At 44.7% G+C, this 16,152-nt stretch overlaps 1 protein-coding gene across 1 annotated transcript in view; it reads right to left on the bottom strand.

The window, feature by feature from the left end:
* The window catches only part of DDX43 (DEAD-box helicase 43), a 232,407-nt gene that overhangs the window by 184,989 nt on the left and 31,266 nt on the right, over positions 1-16,152 (bottom strand). The window contains exon 2 of the mRNA XM_073626798.1: positions 1,242-1,297. Within this exon, the coding sequence (XP_073482899.1) occupies positions 1,242-1,297 (56 nt within the window). The remainder of the gene's footprint in view (positions 1-1,241; positions 1,298-16,152) is intronic.

Raw genomic sequence — 16,152 nt, 5'->3', positions numbered from 1 at the left:
CGCCATACTCGGGAGTAATAGCAGAATGTGTTTTGGGGTGTAATTTTGGTATGCATATGCGGTGTGTGAGAAATAACCTGCTAATATGACAATTTTGTGGGGAAAAAAAAAAAAAACACTTGATTTTGCAAAGAATTGTGGGAAAAAATGACAACTTCAAAAAACTCACCATGCATCTTTCTAAATACCTTGGAATGTCTTCTTTCCAAAAAGGGGTCATTTGGGGGGTATTTGTACTTTTCTGGCATGTTAGGGTCTCAAGAAATTAGATAGGCCGTCAGTACTTCAGATGTGATCAATTTTCAGAGATTGGCACCATAGCTTTTGGACTCTAACTTTCACAAAGACCAAATAATATCCACTGATTTTGGTTATTTTTACCAAAGCTATGTAGCGGTATAAATTTTGGCCAAAATATATGAAGAAAAATTACTAATATGCAAAATTTTATAACATACTAAGAAAAATGCATTTTTTTTTTACAGATTTTTCGGTCTTTTTTCTTTTATAGCGCAAAAATAAAAAACCCAGAGGTGATTAAATACCACCAAAAGAAAGCGCTATTTGTGTAAAAAAAAAGGACAAAAATTTTATAGATACAGTGTTGCATGACTGAGTATTTGTCATTCAAAATGTGAGAGCACCAAAAGCTGAAAATTGGTCTGGTTATTAAGGGGGTTTAAGTGCCCAGTGGTCAAGTGGTTAAAAACACCTAAACATTTTCAAAAAACATTATCAAAAAATATGGGGATTTGGTCACACCATATTGCTATATGGTGCTAAGCCCACTTACTGCGACAAAGTACCCCATGATTAGTGGGTCCTACACTATCCATAGACTGGGAGATCCTGCATCTCTGAACCATGAGAGAACCACTAATCATGGGGTACTTTGTTGCAGTAAATGGGCTTAGCACCATATAGCAATATAGTGTGACCAAATCCCCATATTTTTTGATAATGTTTAGGCGTTTTTAACTAGCCTTGCTGTAGGTAAACGTCTTTTTTGCATGTGTGCACTGTAATATTTTCTTCTACTGTATTATCTTGTTTGTAGTCTGATGGAAGTATCGCCTGAAAAGTCCCACTGCCCAGTACTCGTGCTTTACATGAGGAGATGCGGTGCAGTATGATCTATGATGGTTGGTCCATTTGTACCGATTCTAACACTTGAGTTTATTCTTGAACAGAGAATGGCAATTTTTTTCTAAAGTATTTATACTACACAGAACTAAAGTTACCTTTATTCTTGAACCTGATGCTTCTTCCAATTCTTTTATTTTAGATCCTCCGCGACCTGCAACAGACATTCATTATCAGTATAAACTCGAGAGATATGCCTCACGAATACACCCAGTTTTAAAAAGAACCTGGGGGGGGATAGCAATAGAGAGGCTGCTATTGCCGACTTAAAAAAAGTGCAAACTCTGAAACCATCATCCTAATCTTAGCCTTACTACCTAATTAAATCACTGACCAGTAGCAATCATGCCATGAAAGCGAGCATTTTTCTGTTATAGCTGGGATTATGTCAGTGCTGAAATAAAGATTCTATTAGGAAAAAAAAATAGATATGAATACGAATATAGAATGTAAATATATTTCCCTCAAAATAACTCAACACAGCAAAATCACGGAGCTGGTGGATGTTAGAGATCTTGCGCTCCTCCACTTACCATTTGAAGATGCCCCACAGATGCTCAATAGGGTTTAGGTCTGGAGACATGCTTGGCCAGTCCATCACCTTTACCCTCAGCTTCTTTAGCAAGGCAGTGGTCATCTTGGAGGTGTGTTTGGGGTCGTTATGTTGGAATACTGCCCTGCGGCCCAGTCTCCGAAGGGTGGGGATGATGCTCTGCTTCAGTATGTCACAGTACATGTTGGCATTCATTGTTCCCTCAATGAACTGTAGATCCCCAATGCCGGCAGCACTCATGCAGCCCAGGACCATGACACTCCCACCACCATGCTTGACTGTAGGCAAGACACACTTGTCTTTGTACTACTCACCTGGTTGCCGCCACACACATTTGAAACCATCTGAACCAAATAAGTTTATCTTGGTCCCATAAGAACACAGGACATGGTTCCAGTAATCCATGTCCTTAGTCTGCTTGTCTTCAACAAACGACAGCCATGCAGACCAATTTGATGCAGTGTGCGGCATATGGTCTGAGCACTAACAGGCTTACCACCCCACCCCCCACCCCCCCCCTTCAACCTCTGCAGCAGTGCTGGAAGCACTCATTCATCTATTTCCCAAAGACAGCCTCTGGATACAACGCTGAGCATGTGCACTCGACTTCTTTGGTCAACTATGGCAAGGCCTGTTCTGAGTGGAACCTGTCCTGTTAAGCCGCTGTTTGGTCTTGGCAACCGTGCTCCAGCTCAGTTTCAGGGTCTTGGCAATCTTCATTTAGCCAAGGCCATCTTTACGTAGAGCAACAATTCTTTTTTTCAGATCCTCAGAGAGTTCTTTGCCATGAGGTGCCATGTTGAACTTCCACTGATCAGTATGAGAGAGATAACACCAAATTTAACACACCTGCTCCCCATTCACACCTGAGACCTTGTAAAACTAACGAGTCACATGACATCGGGGAGGGAAAATGGCTAATGGGCCCAATTTGGACATTTTCACTTAGGGGTGTACTCATTTTTGTTGCCAGTGGTTTAGACATTAATGGCTGTCCGTTGAGCTATTTTGAGGGGACAGCAAAGCTGTACACTCACTACTTTACATTGTAGCAAAGTGTCATTTCTTTGATGTCACAAGATATAAAATAAAAATATTTACAAAAATGTGAGGGGTATACTCACTTTTGTTAGATAGATACATACATACATACATACATACATACATACATACATACATAGTGCCTTGCAAAAGTATTCACCCCCTTGGCATTTTTCTGTTAGAGGATTTGCATCATTTAATTTACAGAACATGCCCACAACTTTGAATATTTTTTTGTGCATGTGAAGCAAACAAAAAGGGACAAAATCTTACCACTGGGATTTTTGCCCATTCCTCCTTGCAAAACTGCTCCAGCTCCTTCAAGTTGGATGGTTTGTGCTTGTGAACAGCAATCTTTAAGTTTGACCACAGATTTTCTATTGATTGAGGTCTGCGCTTTGACTAGGCCATTCCAACACATTTACATTTCCCCTTAAACCACTCAAGTGTTGCTTTACCAGTGTGTTTGGAGTCATTGTCCTGCTGGATGGTGAACCTCCGTCCTAGCCTCAAATCACACAGAGTGGTACAGGTTTTGCTCAAAAATATACCTGTATTTAGCACCATCCATCTTTCCCTCAACTCTGACCAGTATCCCAGTCCTGACTGCTGAAAAACATCCCCACAGCATGATGCTACCACCACCATGTTTCACTGTGGGGATGGTGTTCTGTGTGTGATGTGATGGATTTGCACCGAACATAGCGTTTTCTTTGATGGCCAAAAAGTTAAATTTTAGTCTCATCAGACCAGAGCACATTCCTCCATGCATTTTGGGAGTCTCCCACATGCCTTTTAGCAAACTCAAAAGGCGCCATTTTATTTTTTTGCTTAAAGTAATGCCTTTCTTCTGGCCACTCTGCCATAAAGCCCAACTCTGTGGAGCATACGGCTTATTGTCGTCCTACGTACAGATACTACAGTCTCTGCTGTGGAACTCTGCAGCTCCTCCAGGGCAACCTTAGGTCTCTGTGCTGCCTCACTGATTAATGCCCTTCTTGCTCGATCCGTGAGTTTTGGTGTGCGGCCGTCTCTTCGCAGGTTTGCTGTTGTGCCATGTTCTATTTGGTTATGATAGATTTGATGGTGCTCCTAGGGATCAAAGATATGGATATTTTTTTTTTTTTTTTTAATAACCTAACCCTGATTTGTACTTCAAACAAGTAAGAGACAATGTTGAGGAGAGTTCCTTGGTCCTCACGGCAGTGTTTGGTTAGTGGTGCCTCTTGCTTAGGTGTTGCAGCCTCTGGGGCCTTTCAAAAAGGTGTGTATATGTAATGACAGATCATGTGACAGATTGCACACAGGTGGACATCATTTCACTAATTATGTGACTTCTGAAGGTAATTGGTTGCACCAGAGCTTTTTATGGGTTTCATAACTAAGGGGATGAATACATACGCACATGCCAATTATCAGGTTTTTTATTTCTGAAAAATAGTTTTACGTATATATTTTTCTAATTTTACTTCACCAACTTAGACTATTGTGTTCTGATCCATCACATCTAATTCCGAAAATAAAAAAAAAAAACACACAACATTGAACTAAAGGCTGTAATGTAACAAAAAAAATAGGTAAAAAGCCAAAAGGGTTGTGAATACTTTTGCAAGGCACTGTACATACACACACTCCTATCTAAGCTATCCAATCCTTCACCATAGTTTGTAGCTGTGATGTCACAAAAAAGTCTAAACTACTTTCAATGTAGCCAAAACAGCATTCTCTACCCTGGAAACAAAATCACCAAGTAAAAAATAAAGCCCTAGAGGTACAACAGGGGCCTTGGCTTGTTGATTTAGCACTGAAGGAGGAAGGGAAAATCGCTTACAGTAAGGTTACTGAGACTAGTGGTTCATAAAATAAATAATTTATATATATATATATATATATATATATATATATATACATACATACATACATACATACATACACACACACACACACACACATATACATACATATATACACACACATACATGGATCTCAGACAACATACAGGAAAGGGGTCTTAACCAGTCCAATAGTCTTGCCCATATAGGTCCACCTTTTCCCATGTACAGGGCTTAAAGAAGGTGGAGCACCCCTACAACTAGCACTGAGCCTATTAGGAAATTTTTTTTATAATAAATAAAAATAAATAAATAATTTTTATATATTTTATCTGCATGGCAAGTGTTAGTTTGTGGTATTCTTGAATTTCCTTCCTTAGGCAGGATGCTCTCATTGCTGGTCATGGAAGAAGACTCATTTAAATAGATTTTTTGACTTATTAACCACTTTACAGGGCACTTATATACCTTCCTGCACAGACCAAATTTCAGCTTTCAGCAAAAAACACAACAAAAATCTGCGCTTAGGAGTAGAGATCCGATCTCCCTGATCCCATCTCCTCCCTCCCTGCAGCAGCCGACCAGCTGCTCATCCATTGGGCAGTCTGTGTGATCAATCAGTGGGAAGAAGAAGAGCCGATCTGTGGAGTAACCTTTGCGAGGTGGAATGCAGCAGTAATAAACTGTGGGATAACCTGTCTAAAGGGAACACTGTCACTGGAATATTACGCCTGTTACCCCTGCAGGGGTGAGGCGCTTTGGTGAGTGCAAGCACAAGTGCGTGATGCGGAGGAAGTGGGGAGCACTGGAAGTCACTTCCGTTTTAATTTTGTGTGCGTGAATCACCGTTCACAGACAGTTATCCAATAGTGTACAATTGTACACACATACAGATTACATATTTTTGTTGGGACTCATCACTTTGATACTAGTATCTGTCACCATTATCTATTTTTTGTTTAGAAGCACGAAATGTGTATTGGTTTTTAAACTGGTTTACACGTCACATAATGCTTTATCATTTGTGTTGTGTAGAGACAAGAGATAGATATAGAGATACACATACACACACACACACACACACACACCCCATCCGTTTTTTTCCCCTTTTTATATATATTTAAAGCACTATTAACTTTAAACTGAGAGTTGGTAATATTCAAGTAGTGCAGCTGGAACACATAATCAACTAGTGAACAGTGCCATTTTCCCTGAAGTAGATTTTTTATTGTCTCAGCTTTCAGCACTGTCACACTTTGAATGACAATTGCGTGGTCATGAGAATGTACCCAAACTAAATTTTTATCATTTTGGTCCCACAAATAGAGCTTTTTTTTGGTGGTATTTGGTCACCTCTGGGATTTTATTTTCTGCTAAACAAAAAAAAAAATTTGAAAAATATATTTTTTTGTTTCCGCTACAAAGCTTTGTAAATAAGTTTTCTCCTTCACTGATGGGGCTGCACTGACGGGCACTGATAAGGCGGCACTGATGGACACCGATGAGGTGGCACCAATGAGGTGGCATTAATATGCGGCACTGATGGGTACACATAGGCGGCATGGATAGGCACTGAAGTACAGTAATTGATGGTACGGATGGGTGCCAATCAGTGCCAAACAATAATGCCTGCCAATCAGTGATGCCCATTGTGGGCACTGACTGGCATCCCTAGTGGTCTAGGGTGGCATACCTGGTGGTCCTAGTGGCGTCCCTGGTGGTCCAGTGTGAGCATAAGCACAGACCCCCCCGTGAGAGGAGCAGCTGATCGGCTCTCCTCTACTTGCGTCTGACACGGCGGCTGTTATCCTGCTAGACGTCATATGATGGCCAGTCAGGATATTGAAACCACTTTGCCGCCGTCATTTTGCTATATGGCGGGCGGCAAGTGGTTAAAATCAGTTTCTTCAAGTGCAGTACAGAGTACAGGATTTTTAGGGTTTACAGCGGGACATCCAAAAGCAGTTCAACTGAGGGGTGCGCAACAAAGCAAACCTTGACATCAGGCCCAGATAAGCAAGGTCAGATAAGCAAACATCTTTAAAGTTTCAAAGGATGGCTTCAGAGGAGCCAAAAGAACCAAGTTAAGGTCCCACGGAGAGAGGGGGGGAAATGTGTGCTACACCCTGCATGAAAGCCTCAGCTTAGGAATAAGAGACCAACAGTCAAGGCCAAGAGTTGCCCTTTAAGGGTGAACTCACATTGGAATTCTGAACCGGGCCCGGTTTATTTGTGCAATTTGAGTGCTCCGAACCATGTTGGGGACCAGTTAATTGAACATGTTTCCCCAGGCACGGTTTGCTGCTGTGTTCCGAACCCTCTGTGTGAAGGCAGTATGGGAAGAAATTCCCTGTACCAGCTGTCACTTTTTGAAAAGAGCGCAGCCACGCGGGGCTCCGTCCACACGGCCACCTCGTTCATTCATAGAGGTCCCTGAATCAGCTACAAGTACCAACATCCTTTGCAGATGTCGGCTTGTAGTTCTCAATGAAATACCAGGGTGCTGTGCAGCACTCTGATAGTTCATTGATTCTTCCCGTCAGTGTGAAACTGCCTGCCCGGATGATGTGCAGGCAGACAGATAACACTGACAGTCTGCCAGAGTCCTGCATGGCATCTGATCTTCTGATCGCTGGTGCAATTCTTTCAAGGCTCCTAAAAATGCAAAAAAAATTTTTTTTTTTTTTTTTTTTTTTACGAAGTCTGCCTGGAATGGTACCAGCTGATTGGAGAAAAGCCAATGTAGCACCAATATTTTAAAAAGGGCCAAGATACATCCCTTGGCATTACATATCAGTTAGCCCAACATCAATTGTATGCTAGCTCTTGGAGGTCATAAGGGACTATATACAGGATTTTAGTAATATCAACGGTATTAGCAGTAATCAGCATGGATTCATAAAGAATCGTTCTTGCCAAACCAATCTATTAGCCTTCTATAATGAGGTGACCTGCCATCTAAAGGAAGGCCCTTAGATGTGGTGTATCTGGATTTTGCAAAAGCATTTGATACAGTGCCCCATAAACATTTACTGTACAAAGCAAGGTCCGTTGGCATGGACCATAGGGGGAGTACATGGATTAAAACCTGGCTACAAAAGGCGAGTTCAGAGGGTAGTGATAAATGTACTCGGAGCAGCCCGGGGTGGAAAGTGGGGTCCCCCAGGGTTTTGTGATGGGACCAATCCTATTTAATTTATTCATACATGACCTGGAGGATGGGATAAACAGCTCAATCTCTGTATTTGCAAACTATACTAAGCCAAGAAGGGCAATAACTTCTCCGCAGGATGTGGAAACATTGCAAGAAGATCTGAACAAATTAATGGGGTGGGCAACTACATGGCAAAGGGAAGTTTAATGTAGAAAAATAAAAAAATAAAGCATTTAGGTGGCCAAAATTTGAATCTACTCACTAGGAGGAGAACCTCTGGAAAAATCTAGGATAGAAAGGGACCTGGGGTCCTAGTAGATGACAGGCTCAGCAATTGCATGTAATGCCAAACTGCTGCAAGCAAAGCAAACAGAATATTGGCATGCATTAAAAAGGGGATTTACACCAGAGATAAAATAATTCTCCCACTCTACAAGATTGGTCCGGCCACACCTGGAATATGCCATCCAGTTCTGGCCACCAATCAGGAAGGTTGTACTGGAATTGGAAAGAGTCCAGAGAAGGCCAACAAAACGAATAAAGGGAACTGGAGGACCTTAGTTTTGAGGAAAGGTTATAAGCACTGAACTTGTTCTCTCTGGAGAGGAGACAGTGAGAGGGGATATGATTTCAACGTACAAAATACCATACTGGTGACCCCACAATAGGGATAAAACTTTTCCGTGAAAGGTTAAAGACACGGCCATTCACTAAAACTAGAGGAAAAGCGGTTTAACCTTAAACTGCATAGAGGGTTCTTTACTGTAAGAGCGGTTAGGATGTGGAATTCTCTTCCACAGGCAGTGGTTTCAGCTAGGAGCAATCAATCATTTCAAAAACTATTTTTAGATAGATAAGCACCTGAATGACCACAACATACAGGGATATACAATGTAATACTTACAAACAAAAAAAACCAAATAATTCACACATAGGTTGGACTTGTCTTTTCAACCTCACCTACTATGCAACTATGTAATGTGATTTTGTTTATTGGGGATGTTTGAAGGAAGGAAGGAAGGAAGGAAGGAAGGAAGGAAGGAAGGAAGGAAGGAAGGAAGGAAGGAAGGAAGGAAGGAAGGAAAAAGCTGAGTTAGACTTACCGGTAACTCCTTTTCTGAGAGTCTTCCAGGACAGCCCATGAGACCTTGGGCTCCTCCTACCAGGACAGGAAACACGTCACCCCCACCAGATAAAAGGGCGGTCCTCCAGGCCCATGTCAGTATTCTCAAGAACCGTAGGACCCTGCAAAACATATGCATAATACACATAACTTCAGACAATACCGGGTGGGAATCCGGCTGTCCTGGAAGACTCTCAGAAAAGGAGTTACCGGTAAGTCTAACTCAGCTTTTCTCCAAGCGTCTTCCAGGACAGCCCATGAGACGATGAGCCAGAACTTACCAGTCTAGGGAGGGACAACTGCCTGAAGGACCTTACGACCAAACGCCTGCTCCTGAGCTGATAGGAGATCCAGGCGATAATGTTTAATGAAGGTCGAGTAACTGGACCAAGTGGCAGCCCTGCAAATTTGTTCCGGTGAGGCACCAGCCCTCTCAGCCCAAGACGTAGACAAGGCTCTAGTTGAGTGCGCAGTAACAAAAGGTGTAGGGACCTCCCTAATTTTGTAAGCTTCCAAGATGGCTTGCTTTATCCATCTAGCCAATGTGGCTTTAGATGCACTATTCCCCTTGTGAACTCCAGAAAAGAGGACAAACAAGGCATCAGTTTTTCTAAAGGTCTTCGTGACCTCAAGATAGACCAAGAGAATCCTTCTTACATCTAGAAAACTAAATTTTCTTTCTAAGTCGCCCTGTGGCGAACTACAAAAGGTTGGCAATACAATGTTGTGAGATCGGTGGAATGTACTTGCCACCTTGGGCAAAAACCCTGGATCGGTTCGTAACACAACTCGATCCTCAAAAATCGTGAGGAAGGGTTCCCTAACTGATAGGGCCTGCAACTCACTTACCCTACGAGCTGAGGTAACAGCTATAAGGAACACAGTTTTTAATGTAAGTAACTTAACTGACATACTTTCCAGAGGTTCAAACGGAAATTCTACCAGAGTTTGAAGTACTAGGGACAGATCCCACGTTGGACAACTTCTCACTACTACTGGTCTGGCCCTAGAGATAGATTTGAAAAATCTGGCTATAGTGGGATTTTCCAGGAGAGAAAACTGGAGGAACACACTAATAGCTGCTGCCTGTACCTTTAAGGTACTAACAGAAAGACCTTTGTCGACACCCTCTTGAAAAAATTCCAAAATAGACGGAATATCATGAGTTAATCTATCATTTTCAGATAACCATGAGTTAAACCTTTTCCAAACTTCGGAATATATGGCTCTAGTAACTGGCTTCCTGCAATTAACGAGAGTCCTGACTACTTTGTCAGAGAACCCTTGGGCGCTCAGTATCTTTTCTTCAGATACCAGGCCGTCAAGTTTAAGGAAACCACCTGAGGGTGTGATACTGGACCCTGCAATAATAGGTCTTCCCTTTTCGGAAGACTCCACGGAGGCTCTGAAACCAGAGACTGTAGCAGGGAAAACCATGGCCTCTTGGGCCAAAACGGGGCAATTAGAATCAGATCTGTCTCTTCCAGCCGAAACTTCCGGAGGACTTCTGGAATCAGCCTGATTGGCGGAAAGGCATAACATAGGCCTGGAGGCCACGGGTTCGCCAGAGCATCGATCCCCAAGGCTTGGTCTGCCGGGTTCACGGAAAAGAATATCTCAGTCTTGCGGTTGTTTCGGTTTGGGAACAAATCCGCTACCGGATAACCCCATCTCTTGGTGAGGTCTGCAAAGACTTCGGGATGAAGGGACCAGTTGTCTCGGTCTATCCTGTGACGGCTGAGATAATCTGCCAGGCAATTGTTTTTCCCCTTCAGGTGTACAGCAGAAATGGAGGCTAGATTCCCCCCTGCCCATGAAAGGATCTCCTGGGCAATGGACTGAAGCCTCCGGCTTCTCGTGCCTCCCTGCTTGTTGATATACGCGACTGTCGCTATATTGTCTGACAGGATTTGGAGGTTGTGACCCCTGATCTCCATCTGAAAAGACTGGAGGGCTCTCTGGACTGCAAGCAGCTCTCTTTGATTGGATGAGGCCCTTGCCTCCTCTGGGGACCACTCTCCTTGTGCTACTGCATTGCTGAGGTGTGCCCCCCATCCCCAGGAACTCGCATCCGTGGTAATCCTTCGGGAAATGGGAAAGGACCATGGGAGACCTCCTGCTAGGTGCTGACCAGCTCTCCACCACCACAGGATTCTTTTTATCCTGTCGGGAAGCCAGATCCTTGACTCCAGGGACCTTACGTCCCCGTCCCAGTTTCTTAAAAGAAACCTTTGTAACGGACGCTGACGGAGTCTCGCCCATGGTACTGCTGGAAAACATGAGGTCATAAGACCCACTGCCCTCGACACCTGTCTCAGAGAGACCGACTGGTTGGTCTGCAATGTTGACATAGTCTGGAACACTTTGGTAATCTTCTCCTGAGGAAGAAAAACTCTTTGGTTCACGGAGCAAAAATCGTAACCCAGATAAGTTACTTTCTGGGCCGGAATCAAGGACGATTTTTCTTTGTTTATTAGCCAGCCTAGGGACTGTAAGAAGTCCTGTACAGCCTGGAGATCTTCCAACAGCCTTTGGTATGATTTTGCCACTATCAGGAGGTCGTCTAAGTAAGGGATAACCGTTATTGCCTTTAATCTTAGAGGAGCCAGCGCTTCCCCCAACACCTTCGTAAAGATGCGTGGGGCTGAGGAAAGACCGAAGGGGAGGGCCTGAAATTGAAAATGTCGGGTCCCCATACCCATCTTCACTGCCAATCTCAAAAACTTTTGGAAGGCTGGATGGATAGGGATGTGAAGATAAGCGTCCCTTAAGTCCAACGTGGCCATAAAGCAGTTTGGGTATAGTAGGTTTTTGATTGTAAAAACCGTCTCCATACGGAAATGCTTGTATCTGATGGACTTGTTTAAGGTCTGGAGATTCAGGATAAGTCGAAACTTTCCTGCCGGCTTTCTGACCACAAATACATGGGAATAGAATCCCTTGCCCCGCTCCGATCGAGGAACAGGAATCAGGACTTTTTGATCTAATAAGTCTCCGATCTGGAGACCCAGAGCCCTCGCTTTCTCCCGATCTTGTGGAGGAAATGTGACCAACAAACGTTCTGGTGGTTGGTGAACAAACTCCAGCCTGTACCCGTTGGTCACTAAGTCCAGGACGAAGGGGCTCAGAGTGACTGCTGCCCACTGTGGGATGAAGGCCCTCAATCTCCCTCCCACCGGGGAACACAAGTCACTGCGGCTTGGCGGGCTGTTGAGGAGGGTTAAATAGCACTCCCCCTTTGCCTCTGCCTTTATGCCCAGTCCAATGCTTTTTCGGCCTGCTGTCCTTCTCTCTAGGACTCTGTTGCCTGTTTTGGCCACGAAAAAATTTTCTGGCTGTCTGAACTCTCTTTTTCTCTGGAAACGCCTTTTTCTTATCAGCCGTGCGTTCCAGTGCCTCCTGTAGACCTGGGCCAAATAAATGATCGCCAGTTAAAGGAAGGCCACAAAGGCACAACTTGGAGGCCGAGTCCCCTGACCAGGTCTTAAGCCAAAGGCTTCTCCTGGCCGAGTTCACTAGAGCCGAAGTCCTGGCTGACATTCTTACCGACTCAGCGGAAGAATCTGCCAAAAAACCCACTGCCTGAAATAGGAGAGGAAACAACTTTAAAATTTGCTCTCTGGAGGTACCTGCTGACAGATGTGACTGAATCTGAGTCAACCAAACCTCCAGATTTCTGGCCACACAAGTGGAAGCCAAAGCTGGTTTCAGGTTTCCAACTGCTGAGTCCCAGGCTCTGTGGAGAAGGATATCCCCCCTCTTGTCCATCGGATCCTTAAGCGTACCCATATCATCAAACGCCAGGTCCGAGTTTTTTGAAACCTTTGAAAGAGGTGCGTCTAACTTGGGATTCTTATTCCATGGCTGCGCAGTGTCCTCATCAAAAGGAAATCTCCTTTTTAGGTTACTAGAGAAGAATGGTTTTCTCTCAGGATTATCCCATTCCAGTTTAATAGTATCAACCAAAGAACTATGAACTGGAAACACTCTTGATTTTCTCTTATGTAATCCTTTATACATAAGATCATGTCTGGATAACTGAACCTCTTCCTCTTTTAATTCAAGGGTAGTATAGATAGCCTTTAATAAGTCATCTACATCCTCAACAGATAACTTAAATCTTGAGCCTAGAGTGGATTCTCTATCTCTGGGCTCTGTATCTGACCCTGATTCTTCCAGAGAAGAACGGGTAGATCTGACCTCAGCCTCAGAGTCTTCACTCTCTGCCTGCTGCGGAGTGCTTACTGACGCCTTCAGTGAAGACGGACTCTCTGCTGGAGTCTGGAGCTTGTCAATAAGCCTTCTAAAGGAACTGAAGGTGGACGCAAGCTCATCCCTAACAGAAGTAAGCATCTTCTGGCAAGAGGCAACCGGGTCATCCTTTACTAGGCCTTCTATACAGGTGCGACAAACTGCTTTGCTCCATGAGGAGCTCAATTTGTTTGCGCAAACCGCACATTTCCTTTTAAGTGGCTGCGCTTGGGCCTTGTCCTGAGTCTTGGTCTGCAAGACAAAATAAATGACCCACAATGTAATTAAAGCCACACAATCACTCCGTAACACCACGTGCAGGAGGGAGGAAATGTGTCCCCTTACACCCACTACTACAGAGGGGGGAGGGTGAGGGAACACTCACAGGGATAGTAAGTTGGTGACAGAACACCCCAGGCTTACCTGTGAGGTGCTGGTGTTGGGAACTGCATCCGCTGCCTGTGCAGGTACTGCAGGAGGATCCATTCTGCCCCTCTTGGTCATCCACAGCCTGGCTGCTTAACACCAAGAAACACCAGCAGCCAGCGTTCTCTGTTCGCGCCGTTTATGAAGACTGGAACCTCATCTCCGGCGCCCGATGATGATGTCATATGCCCAGGAAGTAACCCTCTCCAGGCACTTCCTTGGGCCGGCTTGGAGCGCAATAGCTCCGCCCCCTCGAACGCTGCGGCTTCCTCCATTCCTTGCTCAGATCAGCCAGGCTGTCGGCAGGGAAGGACAACCGAAGCTCAGCTGAGCTAGAGTGCAATGCACTGCGCTAGGGGCACGACCTCACACCGGTCCTGGCCCTCTCCAGGCACTGAGGACAGAGAACAGCAGCACAGCCAACCTCCCCAGCGATGTGCTGCTTCTGGCAGAGGAAGAGGTAAGTGATATGCCCCAGAAAAAAAACATACAAAGCCCCTGCTTGTAAGGCCTATGGGAGCAGGTTCCATGAACATGTTACCCCCCGTCCGGAGGAAACACAAATAACTGACATGGGCCTGGAGGACCGCCCTTTTATCTGGTGGGGGTGACGTGTTTCCTGTCCTGGTAGGAGGAGCCCAAGGTCTCATGGGCTGTCCTGGAAGACGCTTGGAGAAAAGTTCTTCCGACTGTTTGAATTTTTTGATGAAAACCACAGGCAGTAATCATGATGCATCGTGGGATCGAATTGAATCATTGACAGGATAAATCGTAATCAAATCGAATCATGAGACCAGTGAAGATGCGCACCTCTAAATGGACATCATATGAAATCCAACCATGCACGCACCTCATGCGCACCCTAGGAGGCACAATATGTGACCAACTGTGTTCACTGGACATGGCGCAACACAGATTGTTGTACCCGGCCACTGCGAGCGGCCCTGGTACCATGTGATCACAGTGAAAAATCACAACGATCACGTCAGTCAATAACGGCTTTCATTTCATTGCGTGTACTCTATTGTGAGTAGTGGTGCACCTAAATTTCTGTAGGACAAAAAAGGTGCAGATAATGGCACCGAAAGGGGCACGGGGTCCACCCCTGGTGCCGCACATTGCGGGGGTGTCATCCGTCCTCTCCGAGTCATGGAGCCGAATTGTCCGGACAGCCGCAGTAACAATGTCCCGCCTCCTGTGACAGACGGCACATTGATCCAATGCCGGGACATTAAGTGTGACGTATCACAGGAGCCTGGACATTGTTACTACGGCCGGGAAATTCAAATCCAGCTCAGTGACACAACGGGAGATTGCCACTCTGATCCCGCCACTGGTGAGGTTGCATCTGACGGGCACTGGTGAGGCTGCATTGATCTCCTGCATCAGGTCTACATAGTCTGACCATCTCCCAGTATAATGTCTGCTAGAGGAGCAACGAATGGAAATTTTGCTAATACTTGAATACACTGCTAATAGTAAGAGATTGCAGACATGATACGAGAGATGGTTAGAGACTGCAAACTGCATTTTTGAGCTTTTCTTGCACTTCACTTTCTTATTCTAAAATTGGTTCTATTATGGATACTTACTGACTGTGTAACTCGGTCATAGTCTCACTTTCCTACCATGGTTATGGGCTCTACTCTATTTCTACGCACATTGACATGGTTATATCTCTTTTATTCTGTTTCACATATTCTAGATGTCCCATTAACCCAGGAATTCTATAATAGGGTCATTAGGGTTATAGGGTTGAGCCTGCAGCTTCAGCTCAGTACTGCAGAGGACTGTATTGTGGCCTAGTTATCAGGTTTAGCTTTACAGGTATTGTTTTTGTTTTTGGGTATAGACCGCTTCCTGACTTCCTCCATGATGTTCTGGGGGGTGGCAGGGACTGGTAGGATAAGCACCCGGTGCTTGGGAAGTTTTAGTTTAGTTGATGCGTTTGTTTTTTATATGTGTATTTTGTGTTTCACGTACAATGGCTCATGCTCCACTACTGCCCACTGGGTGTCGCCTGCTCAAAGACTATTAGGCTCCTCTACTTATTATGGTCGAAGCAAATATGGCATTACGTGATCAGGATTCCTTCTCTTCGGTATCCTGGAACGTGCGTGTCCTCAACTCTAAGTTTAAGAGGGCGCTTCTTTTTCAATATGTCAAACAACATAGTCCAGCCGTCTTTGTCCTGCAGGAGACACACCTGGTGGGCAGTAAGCTTATGGCTCTAAGGCGGCCCTGGGTACAGAGAGCTTTTCATGCCTCTTACTCGTCGTATGCAAGGGGAGTATCCATCTTGGTGCATAAGTCTCTCCCATGTGTCAGACGCGGTCCATACGGATCTGCTGGGTAAATTTGTTATACTGGTACTCACACATTGTGGCAGCAGAGGTATGTCTTTGCAGGTATATATGTGCCACCGCCCTTTAAGCCAGAAATTTTGTACACTATACTGGAGAGGATCACCCCATACTGTCCTGCTAAAATTTTACTACTAGGCGACTTTAATGCCATCCTCTCCCCAGATTTGGATAGACCCTCACCACCTAAGTCCTTCACCGGGGAGTTGTCAAATTGGGCATTATCTGCAGGGGTCACAGAAGTCTGGAGGTGGAAATTCCCATCC

This window comes from Aquarana catesbeiana, linkage group LG04, assembly GCF_042186555.1.
Source record: "Aquarana catesbeiana isolate 2022-GZ linkage group LG04, ASM4218655v1, whole genome shotgun sequence".
Taxonomy (NCBI): Eukaryota; Metazoa; Chordata; class Amphibia; order Anura; family Ranidae; genus Aquarana; species Aquarana catesbeiana.
This window is presented reverse-complemented; position numbering and strand designations above follow the sequence as displayed.